This window comes from Dunckerocampus dactyliophorus, chromosome 2 (genome assembly GCF_027744805.1).
Source record: "Dunckerocampus dactyliophorus isolate RoL2022-P2 chromosome 2, RoL_Ddac_1.1, whole genome shotgun sequence".
Lineage (NCBI taxonomy): Eukaryota > Metazoa > Chordata > Actinopteri > Syngnathiformes > Syngnathidae > Dunckerocampus > Dunckerocampus dactyliophorus.
In genome coordinates, this window is record NC_072820.1 from 28,022,934 (window position 1) to 28,044,746 (window position 21,813).

Sequence of the window (21,813 nt, forward strand, 5' to 3'; positions counted from 1 at the left end):
GTACATGAATTTCATCCTTATTTTGATGTTTACATGCATTCCACTGAAGACTGTAAATGCCTTTCATGTTTCTATCCGCCACAGCGGATCAGCACGGCGAGTGGCGACGGGCGACATTACTGCTACCCGCACTTCACCTGTGCCGTGGACACGGAGAACATCCGACGGGTATTCAACGACTGCCGGGACATCATCCAGAGAATGCACCTTCGGCAGTACGAACTGTTGTGATGGGAGCACGTCCCGTCTCTCTTCCGCCATTCTGTATCCTCCGCCACCAACCCCCCCCCTGCTGTGGAGGACAATGAAGTACTACTGAAGTGTGTCAAATCCTCTTCTTTGCTTTTTATGATTATTCTAATAATGATGGATGGATTGATTTGACTTAGCTTATTATTTTCATGTTTCCTTTTGAAGGCCTTGATTCATCATTCCACTAAGCTTCACCCTACCTCCTTTCTTTGCCCCCCCCTTCCTTTTTTTTGCCTTCTCATTGGACCTGAACACATACAGGATGTCTGTCTGTGTGTGTGCGTGCATGCGTCTATCACCCGCCTCCGCCCCCTTTGTGTGTCACCCCTCCAACTCCCCCTCCACCTGCTCACGTGCAACCATAGAATATGGATGAAGAGTTAAATGCACTTTTGCATCAACTTGTTTTTTTTGCAGTACATTGCTGGTTGTCCTGAGGAAGCACACACACACAGACACACACACACACACACACACACAATGTAGCATCGCATATTTATTCCTCGCCACCATGTTAGCTTTGGAGCGACACATGCGGAGTGAGGGGAGGGTGCAATGAAAATAAATGAAGGAAAAGCGAGTGAGCTACATGAACCTTTTAGCCTTTTAAGGCCCCCCCCTTTCCCCCCCGAACACCTCCAGACTCTGACCTCCTGCTGACCCTCCTAAACACACACACATACACACACACACACACCCATCCTTCTAGCATACCTGGTGGGAGGAGAGAAAAGTGTATTTTTGTTGTTCTTGTGTTAACTTGTACACTGTGCAAGGTTGAATGATGGTGTACAGACTGTAAAATGTAATATTATTTTGTACAACTTGATTGAAAGAAAAACAAATCTACTTGTAGATCTTTGTGCCTTGATTATGGCTGTACCTGTAAATGAGCTCAGATGTAAGTATGTTTTGGACTGCGCTGTACAGCTTGATGTCAAACTCTTTCCGGGCAGCAGAGGACTTTCTGCTGGCTGGGGGACTTTCTCTGTAGACTTTAGTTTTTTTCTGGTTTATAAAAAAAAAACACACACAAAAGAGGAAATGCTCTTTATTAAATAATACAAAAAATAGGGAAAGAATCCTTAAAAAGCTGTATACATTATGCAAATTAACCACTTACCTGCAGAGAGGACCATGCCTTTTCCTCTTTCTTTTGAATTTTATTTTTATTTTTGATTTGATCATTGCTTTAAACAAACATTGGAAATCCATTGAAAGTGTCCAAATTGCAAACTGGTGTTGTTTTGAATAGGAGCCAACATTCTTGTCTCTTTTTCCTTTCAAGTGCGTCTGAGATCTTTACTGATGTGCGTGCCTGTGCACGTGTACGTAAGACAACATGGACTCAAATGAAGTGTGTGCGTGCGTGCGTGCAAGGAGAGTATGTGTAAAGAATTTTATAAATGTATGTACATGTAAATTTATAGGTCTATATAAATATATATGTACAATTATACATGTTTGTGTGTGCCTAGGTGTACATACCTATGTATGTATACAGTAAATATGTATACATACACACATAGGAAAGCATGTTTAGAATGGAGAGGAATAAATGAGAGTGTGCAATATTAGTAATTTTTTGGTCCTTTGGGAGCCATATGCGACGGCACAGGCACTAATGAATGTGTGAGCAGCACCCGACGAGACGAGACGAGACGAGCTCTTCTTCTTGTACAAACAGCATCAGCCCCCACCCCACAACCCCCCAAAAATAAAATAAAATAAAGCGTGACCACCGAGTGACTGGAGGTGCCAAACACCTCGTTTGGGTCCGGGAGGATGATGAATTGATATTTTTATTTTTCTTTAAATAAAGAGGCACATTAGAGGATTTGATTTGCTTCATTTGCACCACCGCATCCACTGGTGTCCTCAGTTGAGTCCCATCGGGAATGCCAATCTACAATGTTTAATATACTTTTAAAGTACTTAGTAGTTCGGATTCCTACTTTGAGAAACATCTCAAAAAATTATTCACCATCACTTGAACAATTGTTCATCATTTCAAAGCAAATTTAAACCAATAATTTTGGTTATCCCTTTCCTGCAGGGGTGTCCGAACCTGCAAGCAGGGCTGCGTACACAACATTAAAATGAAAGGCTGCAGGGGCCACTTTGATACATTTTATGCATTAAAAATGCTAAAACCCACACCGATGTTGGTAAATATATGCTATCTGAAGAAAACATCCACATCTTAGCTTCTTAAAGTTGACAAAGCAAATTAGTGCAATATTGACTATAGCGCAATCGTTTGATTTATATAATATGCTGAGAGCCAATAAAGGAGTACGTAAATACAACGTACTTAAAACCATTTTAGTACAGCATTTTAACTAATATTTAACATTTTGCAAACCTAAGCTGGTTCCATCTGCCAAATATTCTCCTTTATTGTATATATTTGGGGAAAATGATGGGTATAATAACAGTTTTGTTCTATTTAAATCAAATTTGCAGATTTCGGCAATACCATGTCCTAAACCCCTTTTTAGTGATTACTTTGTACTCCATAAAACTCCAACCAGGTGTAAATATGGTGATTTATTATGCAGTTCATTAGAAATATGTCAACAATTTGGCACCGAAAGTGAGCTACCGCAGAGATGTGTCAAAGATAAATCCCAAATAAAATACGATGATATGACAATTGAGTTCACATTAGATCACAGTGAATGCATGGCTCAACAACGGATGTCAGACAAATAACACATCGAATATAATTATCATAAACTTTGTCTCTGGCTGCCAAAAAACAAGGCAAAGTGCTGCAAAGTCAATGGTGACTAGTTCTGAGTCACCGGGACCTCCCGGCTACAACTCTTACCTGGTACATTATAACAAGTACGGCCTTCGGGGGACGGGGGTAACCGTAACTGAAATTTACATCAGTTTGTGCGATACAGGCCACAAAAGCATGTAATAAATATCACAACTTTGAGTCCTTTAGAGGAAGATTTTAGACTGAAATATAAACTCGCGTCCTTCACAGTGTCGTGAAGCATTCCAAACCCAACCAAGACGGTTTTTTGGCATATTCGAACGAATCCCAAGTTGTAATCGCAGCTCTGCTCCGCTTCCGAATGGTCGCGGTGGCTGCTGTAATGTAGTTTCACATCGACTTGTGCTTCCCAAGCAGGCATATGCTGAGGCACTGCAGCAGGCCTTTCATCCACAAACAGTGAGCCAGGATGAGCAGCAGCAGACAGAGGCCGGCTGAGCAGTACACGCCGATCACCGTGCTCTCCTCCGGTATGAAACACTTGGACAGAGCATAACTGCTCGGGGACACTGACGCCTTGGAGATAGGGGTGGGGGGGTGGGGGTGGAGAGTCCAAACAGCCTGTGAATATTCTCAGTCATTTAACGGGTTAGCATCTTAATCGCTGAAACATGTCTGTGAACATTATGAATATAGACGAGTTTAAAAAGGCAGTTTCTAGTATTTTGCTTCCAGTCCGATGTTTAAATACATGTTCGTGACAACATTGTGTTTATGTCAGCCATTGTGACACAACGTCACTATCGGGGCGGGCTTTAGTGTCAGAGGCGAGGCAGCAATGCATCATGGTACATGTAGGCTGCACCTCGTTTTATTTTAGTACTGTCTATATTTTAATGAGGTATCATTGTTAATATGACAAAACATATTCCACAGTATACCATTTCATATGAAAAAATAGAAATTAGTAGAATAATTAAAAAAACATACTACAACTTGTACAAAGAAAGTAATAGTTATTTGCAGATAATTATTATTTTTTTAATTGTAATTGCTCATGCTAATCATAATGACTCTGGTCACCAGGGGTGTAACGATTTGTTTTAATAACGATTCGATTCGTATCACGATTCGTGGTTGCCGATAAGACTCAAAGACGATATTGGTTAATTTAGAACGATACGATCCGAAACTATTCATTAACTTTAAATCGATTCAGTAACTTTTTAGCCAACAATTCAACCAGTGTGACTGTGAAATAAATACCTGGATACTGGACAGTGCAGGTGAAGTTTCCTAGATTCCTGTTGTTTTTTGTAAAGGAAATTATTGTAAATTATTAATAATGCTGACATGCTTAAGATTAAAAAATTAGGTGTTGAAACGTTCTCACCTGTACGGGCCGATGGAAGAAGGGGCTTTTTCGTGCTGATAATCGTCCTGATCAGAGCAGCCATTTGAAAGAACGGTTCAGCAACTAGCAAGTAATGTGGCCTCCTTGTACCTTTTGCCGCTGAGAGGGTCGCGATGGGTCCTCCATCTTGATGACGCGCTTAACACAGACACTGAACGGGATACCGTGGTGTGGTGGGTTTATGATAATAAGTTTTGATAATGATGAGACCAAACCAGGAGAGAAAACAGATAATTTCCTAGTATCGATTCATTCGATTGATTACCTTTTAAACGATGTTAGATGGATATGAATACAGCACATGTCCTCCTGAGTGGAAACTTGAGAACCCCGATCGATGTAGTTGAATAGTGAATGAATCGTTACACCCCTGCTGGTCACCTAGTATCACACACCTCTGTACCTAATGTTGTGGCCTGTGCGTGTAAACAGCGTGGTGTTTCTTTTCAATACGTTTCCCATAAGTCACGTAAAAATCGCAAAGTTGCACACCCACGAGACACCCACCAGGATGAAGCTGGGATTGTTACGGTTCCTCCAGCTGAAGGATGGCACGCTAATTTCTGGGTACTTGTTGTCATGGAGGACCTCGCATCCGCTGTGGGTGTGGCCACTCAGGATGAGGCGGGGCTTAAACCACTGCAGCAGCTGAGGAACAAAAAAAAAGACATCTGGCTCAGAGAGAGAGAGAGAGAGAAACTCTGGAAGCCCAAGCAGTTAAGGAGATTGATCAACTTTGCTAACGATGTTATACATTGCTTGTAGTTACCTCCGCCAAGTGCAGTGCGGAGGTTATGTTTTTGCCTGTGTCTTATCTGTTTGTTTGTTTTTCTGTTTGTGTTCAAAATAACTTGAAAAGTTCTGAATGGATTTGGATGAAATTTTCAGGAATTGTCAGAAATGGAATATGCAAGGACTGATTCAATTTTGGAGGTGATCCAGCTCACCGTCTGGATCCAGGAATTTTTTATAAAGGATTCTTTAACATTGTGAGATAGGACCATTTTCAGCATTTGTGCAGATAACTCCACAAAAAAATAATACAGGACAACTTTCCAACAGGTTCTACAAAATATCAAAGACTGATCCAAAAAATGTAGGATGATTATTTTGGATATGGGAGGGGGGGACTATGGCGCTTGGCGGAGGTCTGCAGTCTCCGAGTGCTTCTCCAGGTGTGTTCTACGTTGGTCAGTCATTTTTTGAAAGCAAATGGGAAATTTGCAAAAATTACATTTGTAATAGTGATGTCCTGAGCCACATTTTTTGGCTTCCGATCTGATCCGATACCATTTTTTTTTACACTCTTGCTGGTCCAATCCGATCCAGTACCAATCTTTTTTTGTTTTTTAATAATAACAATTTGTTACAAACATGAATTTGTGGAATTGAATATGGTTATGAAAATAGCTCTTCAAAGCATTAAAAATAATGCAACCAAAGTATTGCTGAATTTACTTTTTTACTACACAGCATGACCGACAATATTGTTTGGCTTTTGGAACAAACCTGTGTGGGTCATGTGAGTCACTAATCATCTGACATGGTTGTAGATCAATTTGTGGTGTCATTTAGAATATAGGACACTTCTTTAGCAAACTCTCTCATGAAATCCATTTTTGTTTTTCCCCAAATTCCGTTTTTTCCATTTTAATTTTTTAGAATTCCGTGTTTTTACCTTTTACTTATTTTACCAGCATAGAGTGTTTGCTATTTGGGTTAGTGAATAAAATATCCATGAAAAAATGCAAAAATCCTTACATTTATTGATGCAGTGAGAAATGGATGTAGCTTAGCTAACATTTCTAATGGGACGTCAGCCTCAGCACATATTGCTACTACATCTTCAATAAACAGTAATGCCCGTGCTTGTGATTAAGGAAGCAGTAATCACACATGTAATTCCATTCACATTATTAATGCATGATATTTTTATGACACCCTAATTTTGTTTACACAATTAGACAAATGTGACAACGAGCACTCTTATTTTGAAGGCCGGAAGTGTGTTGTGTGGCAATTGATGGTTGATACGAGCTGTGTGCAAGAATAAACGTGCCTCCCGTCCAGTGTTGCCAACTTGGCGATATTGTCACTCGATATGGCCACATTCCAACCCCCCTTGACGACCTATTCTCTCAAAAGCAACTCGTGACAAATCTAGCGACTTTTTCTGGTGTCGTTGGTGAGTTTTCTGTTTTTGGGGACTCAAAAGTGACAGCACGTATTGTTCTGCATTTTGTGTTCTCACTGAGCAACTGTTGCTGTTCACAGTTCCACGCCGCCCAAAGGAAGTCACAAGTCGGCACACTGCCTGGATAAAGGAGGAGGGTGTGTTTATATTTTATTGTTAGTCTATTGCAACTCTTTATTTGTAAAATGAAGTGGATTATTTTACAATTCTTAGGGTAAATGTAAGTAATTGATAAACCAGTTGCTATTACATATAGTCACCAGAAGAGTGTGCTCCTCACCAACCACACTAACAATACATGTTAGTGTAAGCCATAGAATAAACAGCATGATCTGTTTTTGGCTGCTCAATTGTGCTAATTGAAAAAAAGTTCTCAATAGCCATTTCAATGAAGGTGTTTTACTCACTTTTTTGTCCATCGTACGAGATAATGCTTTTTTCCTACAGCATTTTACAACCTTGTATGCAAATGATATGCAAATTAGACAGTGACATAATACAGACACTTCTAGGACAGCCAATAGCTTCTCTTTTTTTTCACTCAGAACCTGCACGTCGTGGGCATTGTAAGATGGTCCTTACGTTGTAAAATGGTCCTTACATTAAAGCGGTAAAACACAACATGGTGAAAATACAGTCAAACCTGTCTTAGCGGCCACCTTTATAGAACGGTCAACTGCCTATAGCAGCCACTGAAAAATCCCGCCCAGCAAATTTCCATGTTATAGACCCTGTGTATAGCAGTCACCTGTCCAACGCGGCCAGCGGCCACCCATTTTGTCTCCCTTGGTCAATATCTGACCGCATATAGCGGCCAAATTACCGACTCAAGTAGAAGCTCCATGCACGAAAAAGTTTGGTTTTTCAATCAATGAAGCCGTCGTGTGTAGACTTTAATTACTGAGTCCTAGCTCAGTCACAATCATTCACAAGATCCACACAAACTGTCAGTTGTTCCACATAAAAAAGCCGTCTTCTTTTGAGCTTGCTATTTCCTGGTCAAACATGTAACTTTAAGAGCATTTGCACCAAAACATTACCGCAAAGTAGACTGGGAACAGGACGTGCTCCCAGCGACGCTACAATAAAAAAAAACATACGCTAGCATGCATGCGGCAGCGGGAGCAAAACTGAGTTCGGTTGTACTTAATTGAAGTATTTTAGAATGTACTCACGTTATTTTTCATCAAACCTCATCCACAAATCCATCAAAGTCCTCATCTTCTGTATTCGACACAAAAAAAGCAGTCTTCTTTTCCGTTCGCTACTAGTCTGTTAACTTGTCAGTGTTATTCAGCTCCGAAGCAAAGAAGGAAACTTCTCCTGTTGCTTCTGCCAACTTTATTTCTTGAACGCGGCCACCAGACAGCAGCTCAGAACACACACACATCTCTCAGCATCGTCTCTCCTTCCTGCTTGACCACAAGGCAAAGGTTAAACAAGCCCCACTACATTGCTGTCCAGCCAATGCCTGTAAGAAATGACACCGTTTATTTCCTGGTGTGCACTGGTCAATACTGTAATGCCGCTTGTTGTGGGGAAGGAGAGACTCACGTCGCCGATGCACTTTAATGGCTTTATTAACAGCGGAGAACACTGCAGGACTTTACATCCACGCCAACATAAACACACTTCCAAACTCACAGCTAGCACTGAGCCTAGCTCTCCTGCTCGGGACGCCCACCGTCACTTCCCGTCACTTCCTGATGAACTAAAGCTGTAATGACACTCTGCCGTATAAAAAGTAAAATATTAAAAACAAGCGTAAGACATTACTAGCACAGCTTTGTTCTGTGGGTCGTGGATATATTCTATCAGTTATTATTAAGCCTCTAGCTTCCTTTTAGTAAGTAAAAACCTTGACTATGATTGCACTACATTGTCATGTAGACCTACAAAGTACACTTGGAAGAACAAGAGGTGAATAAATGTATTGCAACTGATGTGAAACTGATGAGGGGTAGGATTAAATAAGCTTTGCTTCTTCCTACTCCTTTTTGGACATGCAAAATTGTGAATTGTACTATGTGATGTGCTACTGTTTGACTCATATGCATGTTCAGGATTAAAACCATGAACCATGATAATAACAAGCCTAGTAGTGCTGTACAACTTTTATCCGCAGTCCGCAGTGCCCTCTACTGGTCAACATTATTATTATTTTTTTTCCCTTTTTTTTTTCCTCTACCGGTCAACATTCAAACTGGACGCCAACCTGTCTATAGAGGCCACCTGTCTATAACGGCCACTTTTGCAGACTCCGTCTAGTGGCCGCTATAGACAAGTTTGACTGTATACTCATCCAGTACGCACAGTCACGCACACACACACACACACACACACACACACACACACACACACACACACCTGCACTAACACTCTCTGCTGAAATAAGATAACCCTGCTAGCTTCCTTTCACCCTCCGTAATAGAGGGATTTCCAAGGCTTTTCGCCGCCGTTTCAACATTTTTTGTAGTGTTTGTGATGAGATTTCGCCACGATTGAGTGGCCCACACAATGACACAGCAGTCCGGGCACAGTGAGGGGAACTACCGCTGTCGCTACGGAGCCGAATGGCCAACATCCAGCATGAAACTAACCTCACCACGGTACACAGCGGACATGTCTGCATGGTGGTGTTGCGTTTTCTGCTTCTTGTGGGTGGTGGGAGTTGAATGGCAACCAGCTTTGAGGTGCATTACCGCACCTACCATGTTGTAGTGTGGCCCACAGTTACAAAGATCATACAGCAACCAGACCGGCCCGATCTTGTGGCAGAAGCTGATATTATCCGGTCTTCAAAATACAGCGGATCATCAGCCGATCCCAATCCTGAAGATCAGATCAGGACATCACTAATTATTAATTCATGGTGCTACCCACGACGAACTAATGTAGCGCATTAGTCGCTGTTCAGTCTCGTTTCCGGAAGTGACGTCATCGGGGTGACACCGTTCACCTACCCAAACATAGCGGTGTACGAGACAGAGGATGTTTAAAGTGCTTACAGCGAAGATGTGTCATTAGTTTTCAAGGAGAACAGAAGGGAGAACATTTGGAGATGAAATAGAGAACTTGCACAACATGGACTGAAGCCTTAAGACATGGAGATTACAATTGGTCACCTTCAAAACACAGAATAGTAAGTGGAAATTACTCTGGAGTTGTTTATCCTTCAATTATTGTTTTCTTGTTATCCTTCACAATGAGCGTAAAGAGGTTTTATAGTCTTTTTACTGTGGATTTCGCCATGTCAACATATTGCTGTGAAAAGATGTTTATATAACATGTATAATCATCACTATGGTGGAATAGTGTTTAGAAAACATTATGTAAACAAGACATGACTTACTCTGTTCTGTGGCAACTTTGACGCCGTTCTTGTTGTCTGTTTTTTCCTGTGTACCGCATCAGGAGTAGCATCAGTAGAAGCATCCTTTTTCAAAATGCGTTTATATCGTACATTCAAGCCAAATGCTTCTTACAAAGATGTTCCTTCATAGCAGTCATCAGTGTAATGTTCACTACAAAGCACAGAACTCGGGGTGGACCTCCACCTGTCTCTCGTTGTACTTGTCTTTGTCCTTTGTAGTCTTACACCTTTGTCTTTTGGAAAAGAAAACTAATTTACAGTATCACTTGGATATTGTAAACAGCCAGCAGCAACACATTTTGGCATGACTACTATTTTGATGAAAAATATACCGAATGAAGTCAACGAGCTGGGCCGCACGGTGGCCGAGTGGTTAGCATGTTGGCCACACAGTTAGAAGATCTGAAAGAATCTTCGTTGGGCATTTCTGTGCGTAGTTTGCATGTGCTACCCGTGCGTGGCTACCCATGCTTGTGTGGGTTTCCTCCCACATTCCATTTGTCTATATGTGCTGGCAACCAGTCCAGGGTGTACCCTGCGTCTGTCCCAAAGTCAGCTGGGATCGGCTCCCACGACCCTAGTGAGGATAAGCGGCATAGAAGATGGATGGATGGAATTCGACGAGCTACCTCGAGAAGCGTTTGTTTACTCTGCTTTAGCTGAGAGGTTTTACTCCGCTGATGTCAGTTCCGTAAATGACGCTTTGCTGCAACGACGAGTTCATCATGGAACTAATATAGTTCCATGAACTATAAATGTCATTTTTGCTAATTTACTGTTTGCATTCAAAAAATGTACAATGTACAACATAATTACAAACAATATATAACATATTTCAGCAAAGTTGATAAATCAAGTCAGTGACCCTTTAGGACTCACTCACCCTCTGGGAGGCTTCCTTTGACAGCACATCATACTTCTCCCTGAACAGAAGGTGTCGCTCTCCAGGCAGCGCAGCGTCTGTGCCTGTGCAGCCTGCGTCGCTCACTCTGTACAGCGGGTAGTGCTAGAGAGCAGGAACAGCCTCATCACGACTTCATTCATTCATCTGTTCTCCCTAGAAATACTTGTTGGTAAATGGCCAAAATCTACATGTGTTGTCTGCTTTTTCTCTGGATTTTTGTGGCTTTTTTTACGGTGAAGAAAGAGAAGAAGAATTCTTGACAGGAAGTTACATGATGCAAGGGGACTACAGCGTCATCACTTGTTAGCACAAAGACCCTTTAGCACAGTCAGTAAGAGCTGGCATTTTCCACCCTTTTCCTTCAGTTTGATTCTGGAACAGACTAAAGCAATTTACTTAGCTTACCTGTAACATGATGGGGGGTGTGGGGGGATACACCTGCGCGCCCTCACAGTTGTCCACCGCCGTGGCGGTGCTGGACTGTGGGCTCTGCGGCAGAGAAAACCAACATTTGACTTTGCTTTTCCGGCAAGAGCAGCACATTTTTTCGCATATTGCCGACCTGACTAAGAGAACAGTTGAGGTCTCTGGACAGTTTGATGAGCTCCTTCTCCACAGCCTGGCAGATGGGGCAGCCGTCACCGTGCAGGGCCACGCTGTTCACCAGCAGGAAACTGAATGAGGATATTATATTCATATTGTTATTATAACTATTACAGCAATCAAATGCTAGTACCTTTATACTTCCTCCCTTAGTCACTTACTTGACTCCGTTTTTGGTGACGATCCTGGTGGATGAGGCATTGAAGACCTTCTCAAAGCGCTGCAGCTTTAACCAGTCCATCCTGCAGGGGGAGACAAAGTTGCTTGTCGCCAAAAAACTCAACAATCTCTTTCACTTCCTCATGCTTGTTTAACTTCCTGCTATTTCACACGTCCAAAAACAACTTAGTCATCTTATGATAGAAGCAAAAGTAGCTGACTTGTGTACTTTGAACATTATTGTCACCCATGGACAACAAAATAACCCATTCTGATGGTAATGCTCAATGTTGAGCTATTACTGTAACAATACGTGAATTATTATTGCTTGTAGTGTATGCTAATATGTCAGTGTGTGTAACATTCCAGCTTCATGCTGCTTGAGCTTCCTCTTTTTTTGTCTTTCAGCTTTGTTGACATTGTCTTCCATGACTTGCTCGACTTGACAATCCTGTTAGATGGAAAGGCAAGTATACTAATAGTACTGTAGTAATACTGTACTGTAGTATAGCTGACGCTCACAAGTCCAACAAGATCCCCTCTAGAAGTCTCTTCACTTTGTTCAAATTCATTTTCTGCCTTCACAATCTCACAGTACATTTTGGAATTCTACTTTCCCATAAGTGAACCGCAGCTCCCCAAATTGTGCAGCCCAGACCGTGCATGCTTGACTGTAGGCAAGGCACAATCATCTTGCTACTCACTTGTGTTGCCAGCTCTGTTGACAATAATAGAGCCATGTGTTCAGTGGGTAGTGCATCTGTCGCTTGAAAAGATATATAGCCGTCCCTCGCTACACTGCGGCTTGAATATCGCTTCCTCACTCTATCGTGGTTTTTCAAAAATGTATTAGTAAATCATCGCTGTTTCGTGGTTGACTATGGTCTATTATTAGTAAAAAAAAATATAAGACAGATTATATGTAGTATTCTGGCGTCTAGGCGTCATTGTAATGGCACATTGATGAGACATGACATTACATTACATTACCTTCACAAGGCATGTAGTCAGACATGACATGTCCGACATTACAGAGTGAAAAAATACTTCTCCCATTCTGTGTGGAAGTGGTACATTTTTGGCTTCTTTCATTGTCTTTCTTCCCCACTCCGTTTGAAACCCTTCTTAAGTTAAGAATAAATAAATTGGAGCCTAACTAGTTAGCTCACTAGCATGCTATGCAGCCTTGGCTGTCTCTTGTATCCCTGCAGTGATCCCTTAGCCTGCGCATTATCAATGTAGTGTAAAGAAAGAATAAAAGGAGTCTAAAGGTGACTATAGGGGTGTGATTTCATGTCTACAGGGCTCTAATAATGGTAAAAAATGTATTTAGAACGACATAAATGGGTTTCATATGCTCAAACTACGAAAATATTCAATTTATTAATATTGAATCCTACTTTGCGGAAATTCACTTATCATGGTCAGGTCTGGAACCAATTAAACGGCATAACTGAGGGACTGCACTGTCATAAAAATGCTTGCTGAAATGTGAGGACTGTACCAAGTTAATGTACAGGCAAATGTTTGAAGTCACATTTCATCATGCAAGTGGCTGTAATTATAAATAAAGGCGCATTTGTTAGGAATCATCATTTTGCACAAAATGGAGACTATTCTTAGCGAGCAATTCAGAATTATGTAATTAATTTGTAAATGTAAAAAATACAGCCTAGGAGGCTCATGTTCAGCCATTTTCTTGCTCGACATTTTCCTTGAAATTTTAGGTCCAATTCAGAGTTATTTGACCACCAAACTGTTTGGGTTTGGAGGGTCTTGTGTCTCGATTGTAAGCCGCTAAGGGAAGTGAAGTCCATGGCATGGAAGTCCATGGGGGACACCAGGAGAGCATGACTTTTATGACTTTGCTGGTGTGAAAGTAGGACAGTGAAACTCTGATCAAACTCTACCATGCTTTATCATGAACTGACTCCATAAACACATATAAGTGTGTGTGTGTGTGTGTGTGTGTGTGTGTGTGTGTGTGTGTGTGTGTGTGTGTGTGTCCTCACTCGTAATGGAAGCCGATATCGTGGTTACCAACCAGTACAACCAACTCTGTGTTGCTGGAGTGTCTGAACATCCTGTGGAACCGACGCACGTCATCCTCCCAGTGCTGCAGACACAAACAACAACAACGCTCATTTCACTGCATTTCTTTCTCACTTCGGCGCATTTCATTCTCATTTCATTGCATTTCATTCTATCTCTGGAGACTGTTTGCCACCTACAGGATACCAAAGCCTCATCTCGGGGGACCAACAGCCTTGACACACATACAACTGAACTGAACTGAATTTATTGAAGTTGTTTTTCCAGTGTTTTATCACAGTAGGGTATTTATTCCCAGTGATAACCCAAGCATACCATTAAATTTTTACCAGAGATGCTCTATGTTAGCTTTCCTACTGATATCCCATACACTAACCCCTCATTTATGGCAGTTAATTGGTTCCAGACCCAACTGTGACAACTGCAAAGTAGAATTCCTTATTAATAAATGGAATATTTTTCTAATTAGAGCATAGAAAACCTGTTTACCACCTTGTAAATATGCATTTTAACATTATTAGAGTCACTAAAGACCTAAAGCTAGTACTTTTGGCAGACGATACCACTGCCGTCTGTTGTGGAGATAGCACACTAGAGCTCATTTAAAAAAGTCACAGATGAAATGACTATACTAAAAAGATGGTTTGATAAAAACAGACTATGCCTGAATCTAAGTAAAACTAAAATAATGCTATTTGGTAATAGCAGAAAGGATACTTATGCTCAAATACAAATTGATGGAATTGACATTGAAAGGGTGAACAAAAATACATTTCTGGTGGTCATAATAGATGAAAAGATGAGCTGGAAATCTCACATCAAAAATATACAACATAAAGTGGCGAGAAATACATCAGTATTGAATAAAGCAAAATCCGTCTTCGATCAAAAATCACTCTATACCTTATTGCTCTGTGGTATTACCATATCTAACTTATTGTGTGGAGATATGGGGAAATTATAAAAGTACTCTTCACTCACTAAAGGTACGGCAAAAAAGATCAGTTAGGATAATCTATAATGCCACGTATAGAGAACATACTAATCCTCTATTTCTAAAATCACAATTACTAAAATTTGATGATCTAGTCAATTTTCAAACAGCTAAAATTATGCATAAAGCAAACAATAATCTGCTACCCAAAAATATAATACAATTCTTCTCAACACGAGAGGAGAAATATGACCTCAGGGAAAAATTAAACTTAAAAAATGTATGTGCAAGACCAATGTTAAAAACCTTCAGTATTTCAGTATGTGGAATCAAATTACGGAACTCAAACAATGCACTAAGGAGCGATTTTAAGAAACAATACAAGCAGTTGATGTTTGTAAGGAAGAAGAGCCTTGAAACACTGTACGTACAATGCTATGTCTAATCACTACTACAGTACACTCACTACTAACTCTTCCTTGGCAATTATTACCCCTCATTCTTATCTGAGTACTTATCAAACTATGTTCTGTTATGGCAATTTCAGGTACACCCTGAACTGGCACATATAGACAAACAACCATTCACACTCACATTCATTTTAAATTTAGAGTCTCCAATTAACCATGCATGCATGTTTTTGGAATGTGGGAGGAAACCGGAGTACCCGGAGAAAACCCACACACACACGGGGAGAACATGCAAACTCCACTCAACGGAGATTCGAACCGAGGTCTTCCCGATCTCCTGACTGTTAGGCCAACATGCTAACCACTCGGCCACCGTGCGGCCAATTTGAGTTAGTTACAGTGACAAGATATTTGACTACCACATTATTGCATTACCATATTATTTTCCCATTCATTCAAGTGCATTTGGAATAGAGGAAGTGAATAAATGTATTGCAATTGATGTAAAATGGATGGGGGTAGGATTAAATAAGCTTTGCTTCTTCCTACTCCTTTAGGACATGTGGAACTGAATTGTAATAAGTGATGTAGTCCAATGTAACTTGTATGCATGTTCACAGAAATGAAACCATTACCATTACTATTTATTAGAGACACGTAGTAAACTCAATTTTGACTCATTTGCTTCAAGAGGAGATGTATCATCCAGAACCAATGAGGATGCAATAAACTCCACTGCTTCATACTTCTGTTCTAACATGTTTCACTTGTGAGTGTAAAGCATGTGTGAAACAAATCAAGTAAAGCATCTGTGAAGATGCATCCTTACCTTCTGGGAGCTCCACTTGCCCTCGTCGAAGATGTCCCCCAGGATGAAGACCACCTCGGGCCTGAGGAGCCACACGGCTGTCTGGAAAGCTCTCTCCATCTGCCATTCCCTGCACAAAAGCAACCCGCCTAATCAAGTCGAAGGTGCCTTTTTTTTAGCTTTGTTGTTACCTCCTCAGCTTGTCGAACCAGTGGCCCCCCACGGCTCCCAGGAGGTGCGTGTCCGACAGCACCATGGCGCGGACCGGGGGTGAGTCCTCCCCGCCGCGTGCATGTTCAATCCTGGGCCAGGCGCACTTAAGGATGGTGGGGAAGTAGATGAGATACTCGCAGAAGAAGAAGACGCCGCCGACCAGCAGCATCAGCAAGACGGCGAGCCCCCATTTGACGCTGAACCTCGGCATGGCTTTGTTATGGTGCTGACGACCCCCCAACTGGCGCACTGGCGGTGATGGAACGACCCATCAGGCATCTTCTTCTTCACATTCTCCTCCACCTCTTTCGTATTCTTCTTCACGTCCCCGGCCGGGTGATGGTCATGGCGGCAAAGTTGAGAGAGAATCAAAACGACAGTCCGTCGACGGAGACAGACGCAGCCAGTCGAGGCGAGCTCTGCGCGGCTCCGCTTGTCAAGCTGCATCCACATTTCCGGTCCAACAGCAAAATAAAATTCGCTCCTACAAGACCGGAAGTGGACCACACGGACACGTATTTACTAAGCAGATGCTAATATAATACCTAAATATTATCAAGTATTATACACTAAACAACAACGTAATAATTCCAGCAATACCTATAAAATGCCCCTTGGTAACCTCTCCTTTACAGGTACTTTTGCATAAAGCACATCTGTGAATGCGTAAAAAAAATCAGCAAGACAGCAAATAGCTAATATTAGTTGTTGTTTTTTAGGTCTTACTATCAACATTAAATTACACATGAAATGTAAAATGACATGCGTTACAGGTGCATCTGTGACACATAAACATAAACAAAAATCACTAAGAGAACAAATGGCAACAACAGTAAAATCAGCTTATTTTTCCACTTTTAATACTGTTAAAAATCAGTGTAAAAATTACCCGTATAAGGTAAAAAAAAAAATCACCAAGATAGATACTGCAAATCAGCTATTTACTGGTAACTGGTAACACTGATTAGCTTCTTTTTACACTTGTAGGACTGTTAAAATAAATGTTCAAATTAGACATATAACACACATACATTAAAAAAAAAATCAGCAACATACCAAATAATGAATCAAACAGTGGTTAGCTTCTTTTTACACTTGTATGTTTAAAAAATGAAATTCATGAGTGCATCTAAAGCATGCTATATGTATGTTTGTTTCACATAAGTATTTTATAATAGCTATAGGAGAGATAAGTAACATTTGCGCTAGCTGTATGGCCTGTGTGAAGGACAGATGATGGGAGGGAAGGTGGGAGCCAAAAGTGACAGAAAAGACGGTATGAAGAAGATTTCGCTAATGAATGAATGAATGGTGATGAAGTCACACACACGTTGCAGCAGATGGAACAAATCGGATTAAAGCTATTGGGAGCGCCATCCTACAACCAATGTTCCTTCTCAATCGCGCGCGTGCGCATTCGCGCACTGCTCTCGCGTTCTCTTCGCACGGCAAAAACATTCTCCGCACAAAATACAATCCAACCTGAACTGTAAATGAAATAAACACATAACAATTTATTCCGTACAGTTTTGCAGTGCAGCGCAGTGAGTGACAGGGAACAACAACAAGCGGTAACATAACAATGATGAGCACTGTCCAGCCAATAATAAATCCTGTTTGTACGCGTTCACTTCCACAGCCAATCAATTCATTAAGAGCGCGTTACCAGTACATGCAGCTGTTTGCAGGTTAGCATATTGCTAACCCTGTATTATAGCGAAAGAAACGGGCAGTGCAACAGCGTCTCAGCAAGCCAAGGGACAAAATGCTGTCGGAGAGGCTCCAGCATACCCCTGCGACCCTAGTGAGGATAGGCGGCATAGAAAAATGATGGCTGGATGGATGGCTGTCGGAGTATGTGCAAACCAGAAGAAAAGAGGTGAAACTGGGTGACATTTTTTTTACGAGACAATGGCTTATTTCGTCTGAAGTATAGAATAAAGAAAGCTACATTGTGGAATCCTCCTTGCTGTCTGTTTGAAACCACTCAGATACAAAAATATGACAGAATGGAAGTTCTGTGCATGTGCATGTCTGATGCTAGGAAAGGAATGCTCAGGTCGTTTTTGTGCACGCTCAGACATTTGTACGATTACAGGGAACATTGTCCACGACACACTAAACTGGTTCCATGAGCTCCTCAACCTGCTAAACCAGTCACGTCGTCCTGCACATTGTCTTCCCACCACTTCCTGCTGAATGCTGAACATGAGAGAAGACGTATAGGTAAGCATGTAAGAGGTCCTATGGCTGTTGGAAAGCCTTAGTTTTCATTTTGAAGGTTTGCAAAGACAATGGCAAGTACTAACTAGTAACTAAGTAGGTACTAAACAGTACTAATAATGCTGTTGACTGTGTATTCATAGCTTACAACAGCTGTACTTCGGCATGGTGACGCTGCGAGAGCCAAGAAAGCAAAACGTGGGTGTAGGCCACATTCCTCTCCAGATGTTCAGCCTGGCTGTGCTCCACGCACAACAACAACAACAATGACAATAACACACTTTTGCAGACACAGAGCCCCTTTTGCACTGTGACTGGTTCAGAGCTTTTTTGGAGCTGGTTGTCAGAGCTTTGCTTTTCCACCGTTCTGCATAATGAGGTGGGTGGGGTTATTTAAAAAAAAAGTCTGCGAATTACCGCCATCTTTATTACATTGCATTGCAACTCTAACAATGGAAAACGCTCCAAAAACATAGACACTCGGAAACCCACTCTCATTCAAACAAGTGCCAAAGAAATTTGAAATGGCAATAGGAGCCCAGTCAATACTGGAATGCATCAAGAGGCAAGATGGCTGCATTGGGTTTCTTTCGGTCTTTCAAACAAATTAATAACAAACTTCAGCAATTAAAGAAGGACTACAAAGACCAAAAAAGACCTTGACAGGTGTGACAGTGGTTGGAGGAGAGTAATGCCTTATTTTGAGGAGCCAGCTAGCCAGGAGACAGCTAGCTGGTGCTGGTGTGTTAAATACCACAATGCTGTACTCCTCCGAACTCCACCGAAATTCAGGAGGCTGTCAAAAAAGAAGACTCATGCAAAAGTCAGAATTTTCAACTGGTTTTAAGATTTTGATCAGGTCTGTACTAGCCTGCCGTTAGCATGCTAGTTTGCTACTGATGATTGAATGAAAGCCTCGTCACCCTCCCCTTCTCATTTGTGTATACGGCAGAAAAAAATAGTTTCATCGTAAACCTATAGTCATGTAAGAAGTAAATTAAGGTGCAAAATGCAAAACATTTTAGCATAAAGATTGCACATTGCAGGGTATCGTAGCGAGGGGAGGATGACCCATCTCATCACCATTGTTTTCTGACAGAAAGATAAAAACGTATTAACCAGAACACAGTTGCATGATAAATGTTACTTCTTACATGACTATAGGTTCACAATGAAACTACTTTGCTGCCGTACGAACACATGAGAAGGGGAGGGTGGCGATCACTTGCTATTGTCTAATGAATGAAAGCCTATTCAACAATAGTAAGCTAGCATGCTAACGTTAACATCCATCCATCCATCCATCGTCTACCGCTTATTCGAGGTTGGGTCGCAGGAGCAGCAGCCTAACCAGGGAAGCCCAGACTTCCCTATCCCTGGCCACTTCATTCCAGCTCCTCCTGGCGTATCCCGAGGCGTTCCCAGGCCAGTTGAGAGACAGTCTCTCCAACGTGTCTTGGGTCTTCCCCGGGGCCTTCTACCAAATGCCCAAGCTGGCTCCTCTCAATGCGGAGGAACAGCGGTTCTACTCCAAGTTTCTGCCGGATGACAGTGCTTCTCACCTTATCTCTAAGGGGGAGCCCAGCCACCCTATGGAGAAAACTGATTTTGACTGCTTATACCCGCGATCTTGTCCTTTCAGCCACTACCCAAAGCTCATGAGCATAGGCAGGGTACAACTGTAGCAGGATAGATTTTTTCTTTACCACATTAGTCAACCCATTTACATTTAATGAAATTATTTTCAAATCATGCATATTCCCTATATAAATTCAACAACAATAAAAAAGAACAATCCTTATCTATTTTGTTCAGAAACCAAAAACTTAACATTAACCTTTTGGCACACAAAAGTAAGGGAAAAATAAATGACATTAATAAAAAGAATATTTAATCAAATTAAACGTACATCACAGATCTCAAAAGTTAACTTCCAACAAAAGGGGTGAATAAGACGTACTCTAAGCCGCCTAGAAAAGAAAAGTTCCCTGAAGATGAACAAATTTAACTCTCACGCACCCGTTGTTCCCAATGTCCTCCCTCCAAAAGGAAAGAAAAAAACGTCACTTCATGCTTAGCTTTAATAAATAAACATAAAGGCTCCTTTTTATGACGAGGAGTTCATTTGTCTTTTAATTGGCACAGAGAAGTATACCTATTAATAGTGTTTCACTGTTCCAACTCCTCCATGCGTGCCGGCCTTCCCTTCTCCCCTCGTCCGATCGCTGTGGTCCACATCCCTCTTTAGCATCTTCTCTTGAAGTGTCTCTGTGTACTCCTCCTCGATTCCTTTTTTTTGTCCTGTCCAGCTATTAGGGCAGATAGTATTATTGATCTAAATGCCCTTACGTGCTCAACAGATTTGCTCTACCAGGGAAAAGTGTGAGATACTCTTCCCCTGTTAAACAGAATTTATTTGACTTTGATGTTTTTTTGTTATGCAAATTTGGAGCGGCCGGAACGGCGCAGGAGGGGATAGACAAGAAGAGAAAAGAAAACAGAGGGTGGACAATACAGAGACAGACAAGGACAACAGCAACAACAACAATTGCGACAACAATAACAAAACAACAGAAACAAACAGTATTACATCAGCACATGGCTGTGACGGCTATAAAGACCATGATGGAGAGGACAAAACACTACAATGATAATACTGCATTGAAACAGTCATACACATTAGTAGTAATAGTAGTAATGAAATTATTAACTATGATAGTGAACAGAATGACAATAACTGTAATGCACAAAATTGTAATAACTATATCTGATATCACCATCACTGTAATAAAACCAACAACATAGTACCCCCCTGGTTAACTCAGTGAGTTATGTGGGGAAGACCAGCAAGGGGCCGCAGAGAGGCAACCCCGACCAGAAACAGGGCGCCTGCAGGCCGGAGGACAGCCAACCCCCGAGACCGGCAGGAGATCAGACCCCACAAGGGCAGACGGACACCAGCAGGCCCAGAGACGGCCCTGCAACTGGAAAGGAGCCCACCCACGGCGGGAGCGCCAGCCCCCCACGCCACTCCCCACCCCCAGGGACCAGAGCCCGGCCCGCCCTGGGCCACCCCATCCCCACCCTCAATGTGTTTTCCTAAATTCATACTGGAGGAGCTGCTGTCAGAGTTGAAAATGTTATTATTTCTCCATTCACAAAATCTTCAGTTGTGCAGGGTGCGGGGATCGGGCCTTTATACTCTTCTCCCGTACACGTTTCCTTCTTTTTAAAGTTTCTGATATGTAGTCTTGATTGAAGTACACCACTCGTCCCTCATATGTAGGTTTCTGTTTCCATGCTTGTTGTATGATGAGCTCTTTCACTTGATAATGAAGGAAGCGAACCATAATCACACAGGGTTGGGTGTTCCCTACCTGTCTCGAGGCAGGTATGCGATGAGCCCTTTCAATCTCTGGATCCACGTCGTCTGGTAAGTTCAGACAAGTGCTGATGAAATCTTTCATAAATCCAACAATATCATTTTTCTCCACTCCTTCTGAAATACCATGGAGCCGAATATTTTTGCGCTTTGATCTTGCCTTC

At 41.7% G+C, this 21,813-nt stretch overlaps 2 protein-coding genes and 1 long non-coding RNA gene across 7 annotated transcripts in view; 2 read left to right on the top strand and 1 right to left on the bottom strand.

Moving 5' to 3' along the window:
• Positions 1 to 2,089, top strand: part of LOC129169320 (guanine nucleotide-binding protein G(olf) subunit alpha) — a 91,545-nt gene extending 89,456 nt beyond the window's left edge. For both annotated transcript variants that reach the window (XM_054755652.1, XM_054755661.1), the window contains exon 11: positions 85 to 2,089. In XM_054755652.1, coding sequence (XP_054611627.1) covers positions 85 to 231 — 147 coding nt within the window. In that variant the 3' untranslated portion in view covers positions 232 to 2,089. The remainder of the gene's footprint in view (positions 1 to 84) is intronic.
• A 698-nt stretch (positions 2,090 to 2,787) lies between these two features.
• mppe1 (metallophosphoesterase 1) lies at positions 2,788 to 16,496 on the bottom strand. 4 transcript variants are annotated; one of them, XR_008566417.1, is made up of 10 exons: positions 16,023 to 16,496; positions 15,853 to 15,961; positions 13,640 to 13,743; positions 11,630 to 11,710; positions 11,428 to 11,539; positions 11,271 to 11,354; positions 10,845 to 10,967; positions 4,902 to 5,042; positions 4,660 to 4,810; positions 3,568 to 4,545 (listed from the first exon to the last, which is right to left on the bottom strand). XR_008566417.1 is itself a non-coding variant. In XM_054755675.1 (9 exons), exons 1-9 carry the CDS (start codon positions 16,253 to 16,255, stop codon positions 3,371 to 3,373), a joined length of 1,173 nt encoding a protein of 390 aa, XP_054611650.1. In that variant the 5' UTR covers positions 16,256 to 16,494; the 3' UTR covers positions 2,788 to 3,370. The 4 variants fall into 4 exon arrangements, 2 of the variants coding, with proteins under 2 accessions (XP_054611650.1, XP_054611658.1); XR_008566416.1 differs by having other exon boundaries at positions 3,568 to 4,284; positions 4,374 to 4,810; XM_054755675.1 differs by lacking the exons at positions 3,568 to 4,545; positions 4,660 to 4,810 and adding an exon at positions 2,788 to 3,556 and having other exon boundaries at positions 16,023 to 16,494.
• Positions 16,497 to 17,716: 1,220 nt separating this feature from the next.
• On the top strand, positions 17,717 to 21,398 carry LOC129177040 (uncharacterized). The gene is made up of 3 exons (XR_008569564.1): positions 17,717 to 17,923; positions 18,143 to 18,270; positions 18,411 to 21,398. It is a non-coding gene; the product is annotated as an uncharacterized LOC129177040 (long non-coding RNA).
• The last annotated feature ends 415 nt before the right edge of the window (positions 21,399 to 21,813 follow it).